The sequence below is a fragment of the Silene latifolia genome, chromosome 3, assembly GCF_048544455.1.
Source record: "Silene latifolia isolate original U9 population chromosome 3, ASM4854445v1, whole genome shotgun sequence".
Taxonomy (NCBI): domain Eukaryota; kingdom Viridiplantae; phylum Streptophyta; class Magnoliopsida; order Caryophyllales; family Caryophyllaceae; genus Silene; species Silene latifolia.
In genome coordinates, this window is record NC_133528.1 from 30167021 (window position 1) to 30184948 (window position 17928).

General features: G+C 38.3%; 1 protein-coding gene and 3 non-coding genes across 4 annotated transcripts; 1 reads left to right on the forward strand and 3 right to left on the reverse strand.

Annotated features, from left to right (window-relative positions):
• Positions 1-1604: 1604 nt before the first annotated feature.
• Positions 1605-1712, reverse strand: LOC141650475 (small nucleolar RNA R71). Its single transcript, XR_012546505.1, has one exon. It is a non-coding gene; the product is annotated as a small nucleolar RNA R71 (small nucleolar RNA).
• A 6301-nt stretch (positions 1713-8013) lies between these two features.
• Positions 8014-8121, reverse strand: LOC141650476 (small nucleolar RNA R71). The gene has a single exon (XR_012546506.1). It is a non-coding gene; the product is annotated as a small nucleolar RNA R71 (small nucleolar RNA).
• A 6096-nt stretch (positions 8122-14217) lies between these two features.
• On the forward strand, positions 14218-14289 carry TRNAD-GUC (transfer RNA aspartic acid (anticodon GUC)). Its single transcript has one exon. It is a non-coding gene; the product is annotated as a tRNA-Asp (tRNA).
• Positions 14290-14800: 511 nt separating this feature from the next.
• On the reverse strand, positions 14801-17744 carry LOC141647481 (DNA-directed RNA polymerase V subunit 7-like). Its single transcript, XM_074455691.1, has 2 exons — positions 17608-17744; positions 14801-15587 (listed from the first exon to the last, which is right to left on the reverse strand). The coding sequence occupies exon 2, from the start codon at positions 15572-15574 to the stop codon at positions 15047-15049; it is 528 nt and encodes a 175-aa protein (XP_074311792.1). The 5' UTR covers positions 15575-15587; positions 17608-17744; the 3' UTR covers positions 14801-15046.
• Positions 17745-17928: the final 184 nt, after the last annotated feature.

Here is a 17928-nt window from a genome sequence, read left to right on the forward strand (position 1 = left end):
TTTTCAATATTGTTAAGCATTTGGTTCTTAAACATTTGGTTATTTTATACATTCAAGCATTTGGTTACAATTTGTTCTTCTATACAAGTTATTCTCTATTAAGGTATTCTTATTTCTAGTTTGCAATTTACATTACTAATTTAGTTACCACATAGTTTACAATTAAGTACTTCATTTTACATTAGCATTATTCCTTTTACATGTTATATTATCAAATCCATATAAATCATACAACCATGTTTAGCATTTCTTATAATTTAGTTTGCAATTTACATTTTAGCATGAGTAGCTAATTCTCTTGGTCTAAGGGCTAGGGGAGCCATGCAATAAACAAATATGTAACATGATAAAATAAGTTAATAATAATATTGTTCATATTGCTTCTATCACATGCTTGTGCCACAATGTTTAATCTTTGTTTAAGGCCCTATTCAATTGATTAAGTTCGTTTATTCGTTCTATAAGTCGAGAGGCACGGAATTGAATTAGACTAAGCATGCATAGTAGGACGACCTAGTCAATGACGAGAGTTTCTCTAGGACCCGGTCTATGGTTGATGCTAATATCGTAAGATGGGTATCTTTAAGCCTAAGCAATTGACAATGTTATTAGTACTAAGTCTATCATGATTATATGTTTACCTTTGCATGTGTGACCCGAACCCCTTAGACTTTCTTTTATTATATAATTTACATCATTATTGTTTTTAATCATCAAACAATCAAACCAACCCAAATCGTAATCGACCTTGATAAAAATCTACCCATAGCAATTCACGAAGTAATTCCCGTTTCCTTGTGTTCGACCCCTATTGCTACATTAACTTGTTGTTTAGGGAATTTATTTTTGCATAGGTACGCGATAAGCCTATCAAATTTTGGCGCCGTTGCCGGGGAAACGGTTTTATTGCTTATTGAATTGTCGATTTTTATCTTGTTTTCCTTTGTCTTGGGGAACACTTGTTCCTTGAGACCGTTACTTATCATTTTCCAAGAAATTGTTGTCTTATGCCCAGGTCCTCTCGTAGTGGAGAATTGCTTTCACCGGATTCCGAGCCCGAGAAAACCTTTAGGAGAAGACGACGATTTTGGAAGGAAGTGAAAGAAGCCGCTTCTCCCGTACAAGTTGAAAGTGCTAGAAAGTCTTACTTAGATGATCTAGAAGCCCTTGAAGAGGAGGAGGTTTCTTGTTCATCATCTCCACCACCATCACCATCTACTACCAAAAAGATGGTGAGACTTTCCGATCACTCAAAGCCCACCGCGGCCATGCTTCCGGCCGGAATCACAACCACTCAAATCACCGCGCCGGACTTCGAGATCAAACCAGCTTTTATTAGCCTTGTGGAGAGAAAGCAATTTGGAGGAAGTCCTTTGGAGGATCCCAATTTGCATGTGCAAAACTTTTGTGACTATTGCTCCATGATCCGTCAAACGGGCGTCACCCAAGCCCAAATAAGGGAAATACTTTTCCCTTTCTCTTTGAAGGACAAGGCCAAGCTTTGGATCAATAGCCTTGACCGCACCACCTTGGGAATCACTAATTGGGAGACATTGGCTCTTGCTTTTTACCAAAAGTTTTTTTTTTCCATAGGAGAAAACTCAAACCTTAAGAAGCCAAATTACCGGATTCCGTCAACAAGCTCTTGAGAGCTTATATGAAGCTTGGGAGAGGTACAAAGAGCTTCAAAGGCAATGCCCACATCATGGGTTAGATGATTGGTTTCTAGCAATAACATTCTACAATGGATGTTGTGCCGAGTCCCGAAGGATTCTTGATTCCGCCAACAATGGGCGGTTTGATCAAATTGACACCGATCTTGCTCATTCCACGATCGAATCTATGGCGATCCATGATGCCCAATATGTCAATTCCCGAGTTGTGCCACCCAAAGGTAAAGAAGAATCCTCTAACAACTCCGTTTTGCTAGCTCAAATTGCCTTGCTCCAACAACAATTGGCGGAGAGAGATGCTAAAGATTCCATCCAACAACTCAATGTTGTGTCTTCAACGAGCCAAATCATCGTTTGTGATGGATGTGGAGGTGCGGGCCACTATGCCGCTCATTGCCGAGCTCCTATGGAAGAGGTAAATGCTTTTCAAGCTCTAAGACAAAGTTCATATCCACCGGCTACATTTTCCAACACATATAACCCGAATTCAAAATTTCATCCAAACTTGTCTTACAATAGCAACAATGTGCTTAACCCACAACCCCCACCACAACAAAATGCCTATGTTCCTCAACAACAAAAGTATATCCCTCCACCGGGTTATCAAAATCAACAAAGGCCCCCACAAAACAATTACCAACAAAATCCACCACAAAATGGCCAACAAAACAATCACGGAGTTGGTAAGCTCGAGGGCATGTTAATCCAAATGCAAAGGGACTTGTTGGCTCAAATTCAAAAAAATGATCAAGCTCATAGTGCCGCGGTCAAGATGTTGGAACAACAAGTGGCTCAACTAGCCGCTTCTATTTCTCAAAGGAAGAATGGTCAACTACCTCCCCAAGGTGAGCAACCACATGAAACCGCTAATTCTATTTCCTTGAGAAGTGGTTCAAGCTATGATGGGTCATCCATGACTTTGGATGATGAGGTGGTTGTTAAAAAGGCTAAGCTTGGGGGAAATGACAAGAAGAAGGCTAGTGAAGAGCCTATTGTTAAAGATCGTATGCCATTTCCTCATCGATTGTTGATGCTAAAGAGGAAGAGCAAACTTGATACCAAAGATGTTGGGTCTCCTATGCCAAAAGAAAGTGATGAGGTGGTTATTGAGGAAATCTCTCCTAATGCTAAGGAGAGTGATGTCATTTCAAAGAAAGTGGATGCTCCCAAGGAGAATGAGAAAGAGATAGTGAAAGATGTGGAGGATGCTCCTCCCAAGGAAATTGTTCAAATACCATTTCCCCATCGTCTAGCAAAGTACAAGGAGGAAGGTAAGTTTGCTAAATTTTTGGAAGTTTGTAAAAATTTACAAGTCACCATCCCGTTTATGGAATTGCTTACCCAAGTCCCTTCTTACGCAAAGTTTATGAAGGAAATTCTCTCAAAGAAGCGATCCTTCAATGAGGTTGAGACCATTGCTTTCACCGGAGAGTGTAGTGCACTCTTACAAAATAAGTCTCCCCCGAAACTTAAGGACCCCGGTAGCTATTCTATTCCTTGCACTATAGGCACATATACCATTGATAAGGCCCTTTGTGACCTAGGTGCTAGTGTGAGTGTCATGCCTTACTCTCTTTATGAAAAACTTAACATGGGTGCTTTAAAATGCACAAGTACAACGTTGCAAATGGCGGACCGTTCTTTAAAGCGACCTTTAGGTGTCTTAGAAGATGTACCCGTCCAAGTTGGCAAGTTTTTCATACCCGTTGACTTCCTCATACTTGACATGGCCGAGGATTCACAAACCCCAATTATATTGGGTAGGCCATTTTTACGCACCGCGGGTGCGTTAATTGATGTGAAAAATGGGAGGTTGACGTTGGAAGTAGGTGATGACCGGGTTTCTTTTAGCAAAAACAACACCATTAGAAGCCCAATGTTACAAGAGTCTTGTTATTTACTTAGCACTGTGGACTCTTCTTATGCCTCTACTACGCTTGGATCCTTACTAATGGATCCGTTGGAGGACGAAATGGGTGTTGTTTGTTTTGTAGGTGACAAGGGCACTAATGCTAAGAGTGTCAAAAAGAAGAAAGGGAAATTTTATTTGAAAAATTTCAAATGGTTGCGGAATGCTAAAGGAGCTATGACATGGAGCTTGGTTTGTGGCGAGCTCAATGACAAAACTTGAATCAAATAGCTTCTTACGTCGTGCGGGACGTTAAACCGCTTTCTTCTTGGGAGGCAACCCAAGCTTTTTATTTGTTTTTATTTATTTCTGCAATTTATTGTTTTTGTAGATTAGTAATAAAATACTCGACTTGTTAATGTTTCTCTTTGTGCTTTTTAGGTGAAAATGGAGAAAAGTGAACTTGGCACGCTTCCCCATGCAAGAACCCCGTTCGGGGACGTGGTTTTCGAAAAACGAGAAGGAGTTCAAACAATTGCGGAAAAGAGTAAAAAATCTGAAGAGGAGGTCAACCCCGATCGGGGTTGGGTGGCCCCGATCGGGGTCGTGGTTCTGTGACTTCTTGGCCTTTGTTCTATACGGGTAAAAAAAGGGGTGGATTTCTTTCTATCATTCAAACATACCCGACGGTTCTCATTTCCTCCTTTCTCTCTCGTTTCTTCACATTTCTTCACTAAAGTCACAAAGAAACATTTTCATCCCCCCGAATTCATGCTAGCTTGGGGGAGATTAGCAAGTCGAGTACGTTTTAATTGCTTTGCATTTTAGTTTAGATCTTGCATCCCATTAAACATAACCTCTAGTCCTTCCTGTTTTGTGCTTTGAGCCATTTTTATGGTTTGATTGGGTGTTTTGGATGGTTGGCACATTGAGGACAATGTGATGTTTAGCTTGGGGGGAGATATTGCATTTGCATATAGTATAGTTTGCATGTAGTGTAGAAATTTTGAAAATTTTTGGGAGAAATTTTTGCTTTATGCTTGCTTGTAGCCTACTTTCCTCTTTGCTTATCCTAATAATGGCTTATTGCTAATGATTTATTCTTTCATGTTGGGATATTAGCTACATGGGGATGTCTTGACATAGTAGGTGGGAGATGAAGAATGAACCGAATAGGCTTGATCTTGACTTGTGGCAAGCTACAAAATGGTAAGGTAGAGCCTCTTTTTGTCCGACCCATCCATATCCGGTCTCTCTTAGGTGAGTGTAGGTGTCTCCTTATAATGTGTGTTACATCAAAACGCACAAGTATGGTCTTCATGTCATTTCTTGGTAAGCATGCATTCATTTGTTTTAGCATTTTGGAGCCATTCACATGATATTTTAGCCTTTTTGACCCCTTCACAAAATTTATCCTTAGCTACATCATTGAAATTGCCTACCCTTGTTGAGCTAGTAGCTTAGTTGGATAGTGTTTGGGTGCTCATTGGGATATATTTGGTTGTTTGTAGTCATGTGAGCTTGGTCTTAATGCTCAAGAAAGTAAAAGACGAGGAAAAAAATGAAAAAGTTGAAGTGATGAAATTGGAAAATGAAAGAAAATGAAAAAAATGAATATGAAAAAAAAATGAATAAATGAGAAAAAGCATGAGAAAAAAAGAAAAGAAAGAAAAGAAAAAGAGAAGAAGAAAAGATGTGAAAAATTCTCAAGCATTATTCATATATTTTGGAGGATTTTCTCATGGTTTGAATTGCAAAATTGGGTTGGAATTGGGATTGAGCATCCTTACATTTGGTTGTTGCTAGCTTGACATTAGCTCCACAATCCATAATTCATTTGTTCCCCCTTCTTACCCATGTTTATTTGCCTTCTTCCTACCCATTTGGCTTCTTTATCATGCTTACATGTGATTACCTTTGCTTGCTAGTTTTGACATGTTTACCATATTAGATTGCGGGCACATTGTTATAAGTTGAGGATAGTTGAGTGTTTATTCACAAAAATTGTCCTTTCACATAAAAAGAGTTGAGTGCCCCGTGAGAGTCCATAAGTCAAAAGATCACGCAAGAGCTTAAAGGTTCATTCAAAGTTTTCTATGCTACGCCGTCATGTAAATCTCAACCATGCTTTGCTTTATTCCTTGCCCATGTTGTTTCGGGTTTCTAAATCATTATGCTTAGCTTGTTTAGGATATTGCAATTGATGGGATTTGGTTTCTTGCTTGGGGACAAGCAAGGGTTTAGCTTGGGGGAGTTTGATAAGTGCATATTTTATATACTTGTACCCCTCATTTTAGCTCGGTTTCTATTGTTCGTCATACTTTAATTAGTATATTTTTTGAGCTAATCTTGTGTTCTAGGTGCATTGTTGTGTTTGTTACGGTTTTGTAGGAATCTAAGATTTAGAGGCTTTTTCCTACCATTTTATTCACCAAGTTCACTAAGCTAAACAAGGCCTAACATTGGACTAGCATGGGAGTGTTTGGATGAGTGTTTGCATGAAGATTTGTTGGATTGAAGTGAGAATTGCAAATGTTGCCAACAATCAAAGTCAAGCCCAACTTCAAAGTCCAAGTCAAGGTGGAAAAGATAGGATTCCAAGCTACCTAGGATGCCAAGAATTAAGGTCTTAACCGGGTGATTAATCGCACAATTAATCACCAACATTGGATACCATTTGCAATTAAGAGAAATAACACGGAGACACACGACCCCGATCGGGGCCATGCAACCCCGATCGGGGCCATAGTCATCTTCAATGCTTACGTTTTGCTTTCCTCTCCTATAAATAGGAGAGGTATTCCGAAGCTTTGGGGATCCAATTTCACGTCCCATTTCCATCTTAGAATAGCCTCAAGCTTTATAATTCTCTCATTAGTTTTCATATTTAGTTTTCAATATTGTTAAGCATTTGGTTCTTAAACATTTGGTTATTTTATACATTCAAGCATTTGGTTACAATTTGTTCTTCTATACAAGTTATTCTCTATTAAGGTATTCTTATTTCTAGTTTGCAATTTACATTACTAATTTAGTTACCACATAGTTTACAATTAAGTACTTCATTTTACATTAGCATTATTCCTTTTACATGTTATATTATCAAATCCATATAAATCATACAACCATGTTTAGCATTTCTTATAATTTAGTTTGCAATTTACATTTTAGCATGAGTAGCTAATTCTCTTGGTCTAAGGGCTAGGGGAGCCATGCAATAAACAAATATGTAACATGATAAAATAAGTTAATAATAATATTGTTCATATTGCTTCTATCACATGCTTGTGCCACAATGTTTAATCTTTGTTTAAGGCCCTATTCAATTGATTAAGTTCGTTTATTCGTTCTATAAGTCGAGAGGCACGGAATTGAATTAGACTAAGCATGCATAGTAGGACGACCTAGTCAATGACGAGAGTTTCTCTAGGACCCGGTCTATGGTTGATGCTAATATCGTAAGATGGGTATCTTTAAGCCTAAGCAATTGACAATGTTATTAGTACTAAGTCTATCATGATTATATGTTTACCTTTGCATGTGTGACCCGAACCCCTTAGACTTTCTTTTATTATATAATTTACATCATTATTGTTTTTAATCATCAAACAATCAAACCAACCCAAATCGTAATCGACCTTGATAAAAATCTACCCATAGCAATTCACGAAGTAATTCCCGTTTCCTTGTGTTCGACCCCTATTGCTACATTAACTTGTTGTTTAGGGAATTTATTTTTGCATAGGTACGCGATAAGCCTATCAAATTTTGGCGCCGTTGCAGGGGAAACGGTTTTATTGCTTATTGAATTGTCGATTTTTATCTTGTTTTCCTTTGTCTTGGGGAACACTTGTTCCTTGAGACCGTTACTTATCATTTTCCAAGAAATTGTTGTCTTATGCCCAGGTCCTCTCGTAGTGGAGAATTGCTTTCACCGGATTCCGAGCCCGAGAAAACCTTTAGGAGAAGACGACGATTTTGGAAGGAAGTGAAAGAAGCCGCTTCTCCCGTACAAGTTGAAAGTGCTAGAAAGTCTTACTTAGATGATCTAGAAGCCCTTGAAGAGGAGGAGGTTTCTTGTTCATCATCTCCACCACCATCACCATCTACTACCAAAAAGATGGTGAGACTTTCCGATCACTCAAAGCCCACCGCGGCCATGCTTCCGGCCGGAATCACAACCACTCAAATCACCGCGCCGGACTTCGAGATCAAACCAGCTTTTATTAGCCTTGTGGAGAGAAAGCAATTTGGAGGAAGTCCTTTGGAGGATCCCAATTTGCATGTGCAAAACTTTTGTGACTATTGCTCCATGATCCGTCAAACGGGCGTCACCCAAGCCCAAATAAGGGAAATACTTTTCCCTTTCTCTTTGAAGGACAAGGCCAAGCTTTGGATCAATAGCCTTGACCGCACCACCTTGGGAATCACTAATTGGGAGACATTGGCTCTTGCTTTTTACCAAAAGTTTTTTCCACCGGAGAAAACTCAAACCTTAAGAAGCCAAATTACCGGATTCCGTCAACAAGCTCTTGAGAGCTTATATGAAGCTTGGGAGAGGTACAAAGAGCTTCAAAGGCAATGCCCACATCATGGGTTAGATGATTGGTTTCTAGCAATAACATTCTACAATGGATGTTGTGCCGAGTCCCGAAGGATTCTTGATTCCGCCAACAATGGGCGGTTTGATCAAATTGACACCGATCTTGCTCATTCCACGATCGAATCTATGGCGATCCATGATGCCCAATATGTCAATTCCCGAGTTGTGCCACCCAAAGGTAAAGAAGAATCCTCTAACAACTCCGTTTTGCTAGCTCAAATTGCCTTGCTCCAACAACAATTGGCGGAGAGAGATGCTAAAGATTCCATCCAACAACTCAATGTTGTGTCTTCAACGAGCCAAATCATCGTTTGTGATGGATGTGGAGGTGCGGGCCACTATGCCGCTCATTGCCGAGCTCCTATGGAAGAGGTAAATGCTTTTCAAGCTCTAAGACAAAGTTCATATCCACCGGGTACATTTTCCAACACATATAACCCGAATTCAAAATTTCATCCAAACTTGTCTTACAATAGCAACAATGTGCTTAACCCACAACCCCCACCACAACAAAATGCCTATGTTCCTCAACAACAAAAGTATATCCCTCCACCGGGTTATCAAAATCAACAAAGGCCCCCACAAAACAATTACCAACAAAATCCACCACAAAATGGCCAACAAAACAATCACGGAGTTGGTAAGCTCGAGGGCATGTTAATCCAAATGCAAAGGGACTTGTTGGCTCAAATTCAAAAAAATGATCAAGCTCATAGTGCCGCGGTCAAGATGTTGGAACAACAAGTGGCTCAACTAGCCGCTTCTATTTCTCAAAGGAAGAATGGTCAACTACCTCCCCAAGGTGAGCAACCACATGAAACCGCTAATTCTATTTCCTTGAGAAGTGGTTCAAGCTATGATGGGTCATCCATGACTTTGGATGATGAGGTGGTTGTTAAAAAGGCTAAGCTTGGGGGAAATGACAAGAAGAAGGCTAGTGAAGAGCCTATTGTTAAAGATCGTATGCCATTTCCTCATCGATTGTTGATGCTAAAGAGGAAGAGCAAACTTGATACCAAAGATGTTGGGTCTCCTATGCCAAAAGAAAGTGATGAGGTGGTTATTGAGGAAATCTCTCCTAATGCTAAGGAGAGTGATGTCATTTCAAAGAAAGTGGATGCTCCCAAGGAGAATGAGAAAGAGATAGTGAAAGATGTGGAGGATGCTCCTCCCAAGGAAATTGTTCAAATACCATTTCCCCATCGTCTAGCAAAGTACAAGGAGGAAGGTAAGTTTGCTAAATTTTTGGAAGTTTGTAAAAATTTACAAGTCACCATCCCGTTTATGGAATTGCTTACCCAAGTCCCTTCTTACGCAAAGTTTATGAAGGAAATTCTCTCAAAGAAGCGATCCTTCAATGAGGTTGAGACCATTGCTTTCATCGGAGAGTGTAGTGCACTCTTACAAAATAAGTCTCCCCCGAAACTTAAGGACCCCGGTAGCTATTCTATTCCTTGCACTATAGGCACATATACCATTGATAAGGCCCTTTGTGACCTAGGTGCTAGTGTGAGTGTCATGCCTTACTCTCTTTATGAAAAACTTAACATGGGTGCTTTAAAATGCACAAGTACAACGTTGCAAATGGCGGACCGTTCTTTAAAGCGACCTTTAGGTGTCTTAGAAGATGTACCCGTCCAAGTTGGCAAGTTTTTCATACCCGTTGACTTCCTCATACTTGACATGGCCGAGGATTCACAAACCCCAATTATATTGGGTAGGCCATTTTTACGCACCGCGGGTGCGTTAATTGATGTGAAAAATGGGAGGTTGACGTTGGAAGTAGGTGATGACCGGGTTTCTTTTAGCAAAAACAACACCATTAGAAGCCCAATGTTACAAGAGTCTTGTTATTTACTTAGCACTGTGGACTCTTCTTATGCCTCTACTACGCTTGGATCCTTACTAATGGATCCGTTGGAGGACGAAATGGGTGTTGTTTGTTTTGTAGGTGACAAGGGCACTAATGCTAAGAGTGTCAAAAAGAAGAAAGGGAAATTTTATTTGAAAAATTTCAAATGGTTGCGGAATGCTAAAGGAGCTATGACATGGAGCTTGGTTTGTGGCGAGCTCAATGACAAAACTTGAATCAAATAGCTTCTTACGTCGTGCGGGACGTTAAACCAGCGCTTCTTGGGAGGCAACCCAAGCTTTTTATTTGTTTTTATTTATTTCCTGCAATTTATTGTTTTTGTAGATTAGTAATAAAATACTCGACTTGTTAATGTTTCTCTTTGTGCTTTTTAGGTGAAAATGGAGAAAAGTGAACTTGGCACGCTTCCCCATGCAAGAACCCCGTTCGGGGACGTGGTTTTCGAAAAACGAGAAGGAGTTCAAACAATTGCGGAAAAGAGTAAAAAATCTGAAGAGGAGGTCAACCCCGATCGGGGTTGGGTGGCCCCGATCGGGGTCGTGGTTCTGTGACTTCTTGGCCTTTGTTCTATACGGGTAAAAAAAGGGGTGGATTTCTTTCTATCATTCAAACATACCCGACGGTTCTCATTTCCTCCTTTCTCTCTCGTTTCTTCACATTTCTTCACTAAAGTCACAAAGAAACATTTTCATCCCCCCGAATTCATGCTAGCTTGGGGGAGATTAGCAAGTCGAGTACGTTTTAATTGCTTTGCATTTTAGTTTAGATCTTGCATCCCATTAAACATAACCTCTAGTCCTTCCTGTTTTGTGCTTTGAGCCATTTTTATGGTTTGATTGGGTGTTTTGGATGGTTGGCACATTGAGGACAATGTGATGTTTAGCTTGGGGGGAGATATTGCATTTGCATATAGTATAGTTTGCATGTAGTGTAGAAATTTTGAAAATTTTTGGGAGAAATTTTTGCTTTATGCTTGCTTGTAGCCTACTTTCCTCTTTGCTTATCCTAATAATGGCTTATTGCTAATGATTTATTCTTTCATGTTGGGATATTAGCTACATGGGGATGTCTTGACATAGTAGGTGGGAGATGAAGAATGAACCAAATAGGCTTGATCTTGACTTGTGGCAAGCTACAAAATGGTAAGGTAGAGCCTCTTTTTGTCCGACCCATCCATATCCGGTCTCTCTTAGGTGAGTGTAGGTGTCTCCTTATAATGTGTGTTACATCAAAACGCACAAGTATGGTCTTCATGTCATTTCTTGGTAAGCATGCATTCATTTGTTTTAGCATTTTGGAGCCATTCACATGATATTTTAGCCTTTTTGACCCCTTCACAAAATTTATCCTTAGCTACATCATTGAAATTGCCTACCCTTGTTGAGCTAGTAGCTTAGTTGGATAGTGTTTGGGTGCTCATTGGGATATATTTGGTTGTTTGTAGTCATGTGAGCTTGGTCTTAATGCTCAAGAAAGTAAAAGACGAGGAAAAAAATGAAAAAGTTGAAGTGATGAAATTGGAAAATGAAAGAAAATGAAAAAAATGAATATGAAAAAAAAATGAATAAATGAGAAAAAGCATGAGAAAAAAAGAAAAGAAAGAAAAGAAAAAGAGAAGAAGAAAAGATGTGAAAAATTCTCAAGCATTATTCATATATTTTGGAGGATTTTCTCATGGTTTGAATTGCAAAATTGGGTTGGAATTGGGATTGAGCATCCTTACATTTGGTTGTTGCTAGCTTGACATTAGCTCCACAATCCATAATTCATTTGTTCCCCCTTCTTACCCATGTTTATTTGCCTTCTTCCTACCCATTTGGCTTCTTTATCATGCTTACATGTGATTACCTTTGCTTGCTAGTTTTGACATGTTTACCATATTAGATTGCGGGCACATTGTTATAAGTTGAGGATAGTTGAGTGTTTATTCACAAAAATTGTCCTTTCACATAAAAAGAGTTGAGTGCCCCGTGAGAGTCCATAAGTCAAAAGATCACGCAAGAGCTTAAAGGTTCATTCAAAGTTTTCTATGCTACGCCGTCATGTAAATCTCAACCATGCTTTGCTTTATTCCTTGCCCATGTTGTTTCGGGTTTCTAAATCATTATGCTTAGCTTGTTTAGGATATTGCAATTGATGGGATTTGGTTTCTTGCTTGGGGACAAGCAAGGGTTTAGCTTGGGGGAGTTTGATAAGTGCATATTTTATATACTTGTACCCCTCATTTTAGCTCGGTTTCTATTGTTCGTCATACTTTAATTAGTATATTTTTTGAGCTAATCTTGTGTTCTAGGTGCATTGTTGTGTTTGTTACGGTTTTGTAGGAATCTAAGATTTAGAGGCTTTTTCCTACCATTTTATTCACCAAGTTCACTAAGCTAAACAAGGCCTAACATTGGACTAGCATGGGAGTGTTTGGATGAGTGTTTGCATGAAGATTTGTTGGATTGAAGTGAGAATTGCAAATGTTGCCAACAATCAAAGTCAAGCCCAACTTCAAAGTCCAAGTCAAGGTGGAAAAGATAGGATTCCAAGCTACCTAGGATGCCAAGAATTAAGGTCTTAGTAGGGTGATTAATCGCACAATTAATCACCAACATTGGATACCATTTGCAATTAAGAGAAATAACACGGAGACACACGACCCCGATCGGGGCCATGCAACCCCGATCGGGGCCATAGTCATCTTCAATGCTTACGTTTTGCTTTCCTCTCCTATAAATAGGAGAGGTATTCCGAAGCTTTGGGGATCCAATTTCACGTCCCATTTCCATCTTAGAATAGCCTCAAGCTTTATAATTCTCTCATTAGTTTTCATATTTAGTTTTCAATATTGTTAAGCATTTGGTTCTTAAACATTTGGTTATTTTATACATTCAAGCATTTGGTTACAATTTGTTCTTCTATACAAGTTATTCTCTATTAAGGTATTCTTATTTCTAGTTTGCAATTTACATTACTAATTTAGTTACCACATAGTTTACAATTAAGTACTTCATTTTACATTAGCATTATTCCTTTTACATGTTATATTATCAAATCCATATAAATCATACAACCATGTTTAGCATTTCTTATAATTTAGTTTGCAATTTACATTTTAGCATGAGTAGCTAATTCTCTTGGTCTAAGGGCTAGGGGAGCCATGCAATAAACAAATATGTAACATGATAAAATAAGTTAATAATAATATTGTTCATATTGCTTCTATCACATGCTTGTGCCACAATGTTTAATCTTTGTTTAAGGCCCTATTCAATTGATTAAGTTCGTTTATTCGTTCTATAAGTCGAGAGGCACGGAATTGAATTAGACTAAGCATGCATAGTAGGACGACCTAGTCAATGACGAGAGTTTCTCTAGGACCCGGTCTATGGTTGATGCTAATATCGTAAGATGGGTATCTTTAAGCCTAAGCAATTGACAATGTTATTAGTACTAAGTCTATCATGATTATATGTTTACCTTTGCATGTGTGACCCGAACCCCTTAGACTTTCTTTTATTATATAATTTACATCATTATTGTTTTTAATCATCAAACAATCAAACCAACCCAAATCGTAATCGACCTTGATAAAAATCTACCCATAGCAATTCACGAAGTAATTCCCGTTTCCTTGTGTTCGACCCCTATTGCTACATTAACTTGTTGTTTAGGGAATTTATTTTTGCATAGGTACGCGATAAGCCTATCAATTAATTGATTTGAAACATAAAGTATCGTGAAATGATATAATTTGAGAACTTATTGTTAATTTTTGTATTATTCGAATAAATTTTATTGTGATTAATATGATATTTCACCAGTCACAAATTTATTTAGAAAACGTTGATCATGTATAATTAATTATCACTTATTAGTTTTAATTAAAACTGTTATGTAAATTATTTTAAAACATTGAAGTTAAACTTAAAAAAATTAAATTTGAGAAAAAATTATTTATAAGAGAAAATATTGAAGGTCATCTATGAATTATATTATTTTTCTTCAATTATAATCATAAAATTTTAAAACAGGCCGCGCGAAGCGCGGGATACTACCTAGTTGTTTATATAAGACGGTCTCACAATAAACTTATCGTGAAATCTCTCATGTAAATATGTAATGGGTAGTTACCTTTTTTATCGAGTTTTCGCTGTAATGTTTCTTAAACCTTTTCTTTTTAACTATTTTAAATAAAGGCTAAAATGGTAAAAAGAAGTCAAATAGCAACAAAGTCGTTGTAGTATAGTGGTAAGTATTCCCGCCTGTCACGCGGGTGACCCGGGTTCGATCCCCGGCAACGGCGTTTTATTTTTAAATTTCCATGTTACAGCTTTACAAATCTTGTCATTGGCTTGTTCTAGTTGGGAGATTCATAATAAAGGAGTATTGGGGTCAAAAATATAACTGGATTGATGTGAGATCCGCAACAAATTAATCGAGTTGATCAAGTTAAGATGCAGGACAGCAATAGTCAATACGACCCACGACCCACTTCATTTGCTATGTTTATACGAAGTATGACTGTCTGCGTTAGTTGTTAATTCGCACTTGATCTGAATATCCCACTTTCTTTACCCGCTGAAGGTGAGAACTTTCTTCCCGGCCCATATGTTAAATCCGATTTTCATATTTCAGCCCAGCTCATGTAATCTGCAGGAGCCAAGGGTATGTGCTAATTTTACTGTATCACAATGTGATTTGTGCGAATCAGGCGCCAGATAAGGGACACGAGACCAAAGACCGCTATTGTAGAAGATGCAAAAACGAACTAGTTTAGATGGTAAAGTCATTATCTAACAATACTGACAACATGAGGTCGAAAAAGTAGCATGGTCATGGTCAATCATAACTTGACAGAAATCAGCAAGTTCAGTGGTGAACACCAAATGTCTACACAAAACAAACTAGAGAGAATTCTGATCTAGACAAAATAAGCATTCACTAAATCAAAGTAATTAGAGAATCAGATGCTGCAAAGACTAGGCTTAATATACCAATGTGAATGCTCCAGGAAAGTAACCGCATCTGCACAAAATAAGCATTCACCAGGCTTAAGAGCATCAGACAGGCCCAAGAAAGTCGCGTTCTAAAGTGACCACAGCTTGGAATTCCCTTTCAGACTCAATCCACTTTGTCCCAATCACAGAAAAACGCACCATGACATCTTTTTCGATCTTTGACTGTTTTTCACTGACAAATACTGGGTTTTCACCAGGGACGTAATCATAGCCAGGCATTTTCTGGGGGGAGAGAAATATATTTTCAATGGGCCCACATTTCAAAAACACACCATGCTTCAGTATCTTGTGGACTACTCCCTCAATAACCTCTCCTCGGAAAATTTTGAAAGTGAGGCAAGTGAAGGTTACGGGAAACAGCACATCTCCCGTCTGTTGCCTAACTCTCCCCTCCCCGACTTTATCCAGAGTAGTAACTGCAAGCAAATAGCCGAGTTCTTTGGTTGCCTTCTTGACTGCAAATTCTTCCATTAGTCGAACAATGATTGCTCTTTGAAGTAACAATCCTTTCACATTCATGTTTTCAGCAGGAATGATCACATTCCAGGACAATTGCACCTTCAGAAACATTGTTTCAGATTTCCTACAAGGAAGAATGAAATATCATACGGATGTGAAATAATCAACACTAGATAGATGATTATGCACATTAATCTTCTATGATTGGTCTAATCTTGTCGGAGCAATGTTACTCTGATCCTTCACATTGGGGGCCGTACCTTTAACACGACACTTGGTATGTTTAGAGGAAAATAGGGTACGAGACATAAAGGGAGGCCACATGACAAACTCAAGAGGAAAAATTGTGCAAGAGATTTAGTATGCTTTTTCAATGATTTTCACACTTATTTCTCAAACATCATTCTATTTCACTCTAATAACTCAAAACACTCAAATTTATACTCTGTAACCAGTATCTTTTGTTCGTACGCATCCCCTGACCCATATACGTCTCCTCATAATAGGAGGATCTCAGAGTCTGAATAATTGACTCAAGTTGAGTTGACACTCAGATACATATTTGTGTCCAATACCCGCAACAAACTATAAGTCTATAAGTAACATAGATCGCAGTACCACATATATCCCTCCCTCCTCAAAGATAAGTGAGCAAAAGAAAAGGCTGACATGCATTCTTGGTGTCACCAATATATCATCCAATCAGTTGACAGTGTCGCTCAATAACAAACAGATCAAGCTGAAAGGGAGATTCAATATGACCATCTCAGTGGCGCTTTGGGTAAGGATTACGTCTCCAACAATATGACGACGACAATGACAACAACAGCAACAACAATAAGTCAATAACCAACATATTCACTACTTTCAGATATCAAGGCCATCGTACCAAAAAAAAAAAAAAAAGATATCAAGGCCTCAGAGTCTAAAAACACAGGGCCAGCTATCAAAGAGAAAACCATCAATGCCGCATAATCTTTATAATTGAGTAAAGTTGGTTGCTTCCACTTCATATCTCCATTGCTTCTGCAGAATTGCCTTTCGGGTCAAACCCTTTCCCGACCAGGCGGCTGCTGCCATGGGGAAAACCCTTGCCCAATTAGGCTGATATGGACTAACTAGGGATTACCCCCATGATCCCATCGTCTAAGACTAATCTTCCTTTTTTGACATTATGATGTGCTTCTCACAACAAGCTGCCATATGCATTTAGGCTAACCGACATAGGATATATTCTATTTTACTATATCACACTAACCCTTTGTTTCACACACCCACTCTACCCCGTCCTCTACTCCACTTCATTTCCCTTACCTCCCCACTTCCCACTATGTTCATATCCATCCAAACAAAGTAAATGCTGCTACTACTCTGTCCAAAATCATAACATTTGTACTCAGAAGACACTAAAACTCGGTAAAACCAGAAAAATGGAAGGACAGTTCTTGCCTTTCGGAACTGGCAGGCTATATTAAACAAGGTTAAGAAAAATCCCTATAGATCACTGGGTACAACATTAAGGTAGAACGATCACGTCCTCAACGAAACTATACTATACGTCTATACCCCCTCCATCCCAATCATTTGTTTGACTTTGATTAAAATATCCCTCACAAACAATGAAAAAGGTAAACAATTAAACTAAGTTGCAATTGATGGTAACAACGAAAGCGAAATCCACTACATTTCATTTATAAGGATCAAATGACAAGGTAGAACACATTAGTATCACTTGTAAGCAAATACCACAAAGTTGTTAACTTTTTGTATTAATAAATCTCCCATTTTCCCTAAAAATTCCATTTTCTCAAGAAATGACAAAATTTATACTTCACCACAAACATGCATTGAACAAACTAACATTCTTCTTCAATTATAATCAAAATAATGCAGTAGAAATGCGAAAAGTCGCAAACTTTCTTATGAATTAGTAAATGGGCACACGAAATAAGTAAAGATTTAGCATAAAATAACTCAAATAAACAAAATTCACGCAATTTATTTCACCAAAATAGGTTTATTTACCCAAAAGATGAAAATCTAAGAAAGGGCAATCAATATTAGTGAATTAAAATGAAGAATAATGGTGAAACTATTAAAAATAAAATGGATTAAATGGAAATGGAGGAAGAAGAGAAGCTTACAGTAAGTGAATGGAGAGAGAGAATGAATAAGCAGAAGAAAAAGGAGAGAGCCAGGACTCCAGGAGTTGAAACGCAGATTTTGTGTGAAATGTTGAGAGTTGTACAACTAAGCATTTGTTTATTGGGCCATTTTCTTTAAAATTGCAAAAAAATGGCAAGAATTAGGCATGTTCTTTCTGACATATTTTTCAACTTACTTCAATTTAAATTTCTATTATTCGATTCGATTCGATTCGATTGATCAATTAATTCAAATTTATCTGATTCGATTCGATTCACTCACATCACTTCATTCATTCGATTGATTCGATTATTTCAGTT

What these genes read in the sequence shown, in the direction of transcription:
- LOC141647481 (XM_074455691.1), bottom strand. Translation starts at nt 15,574, where the DNA reads ATGTTTCTGAAGGTGCAATTGTCCTGGAATGTGATCATTCCTGCTGAA.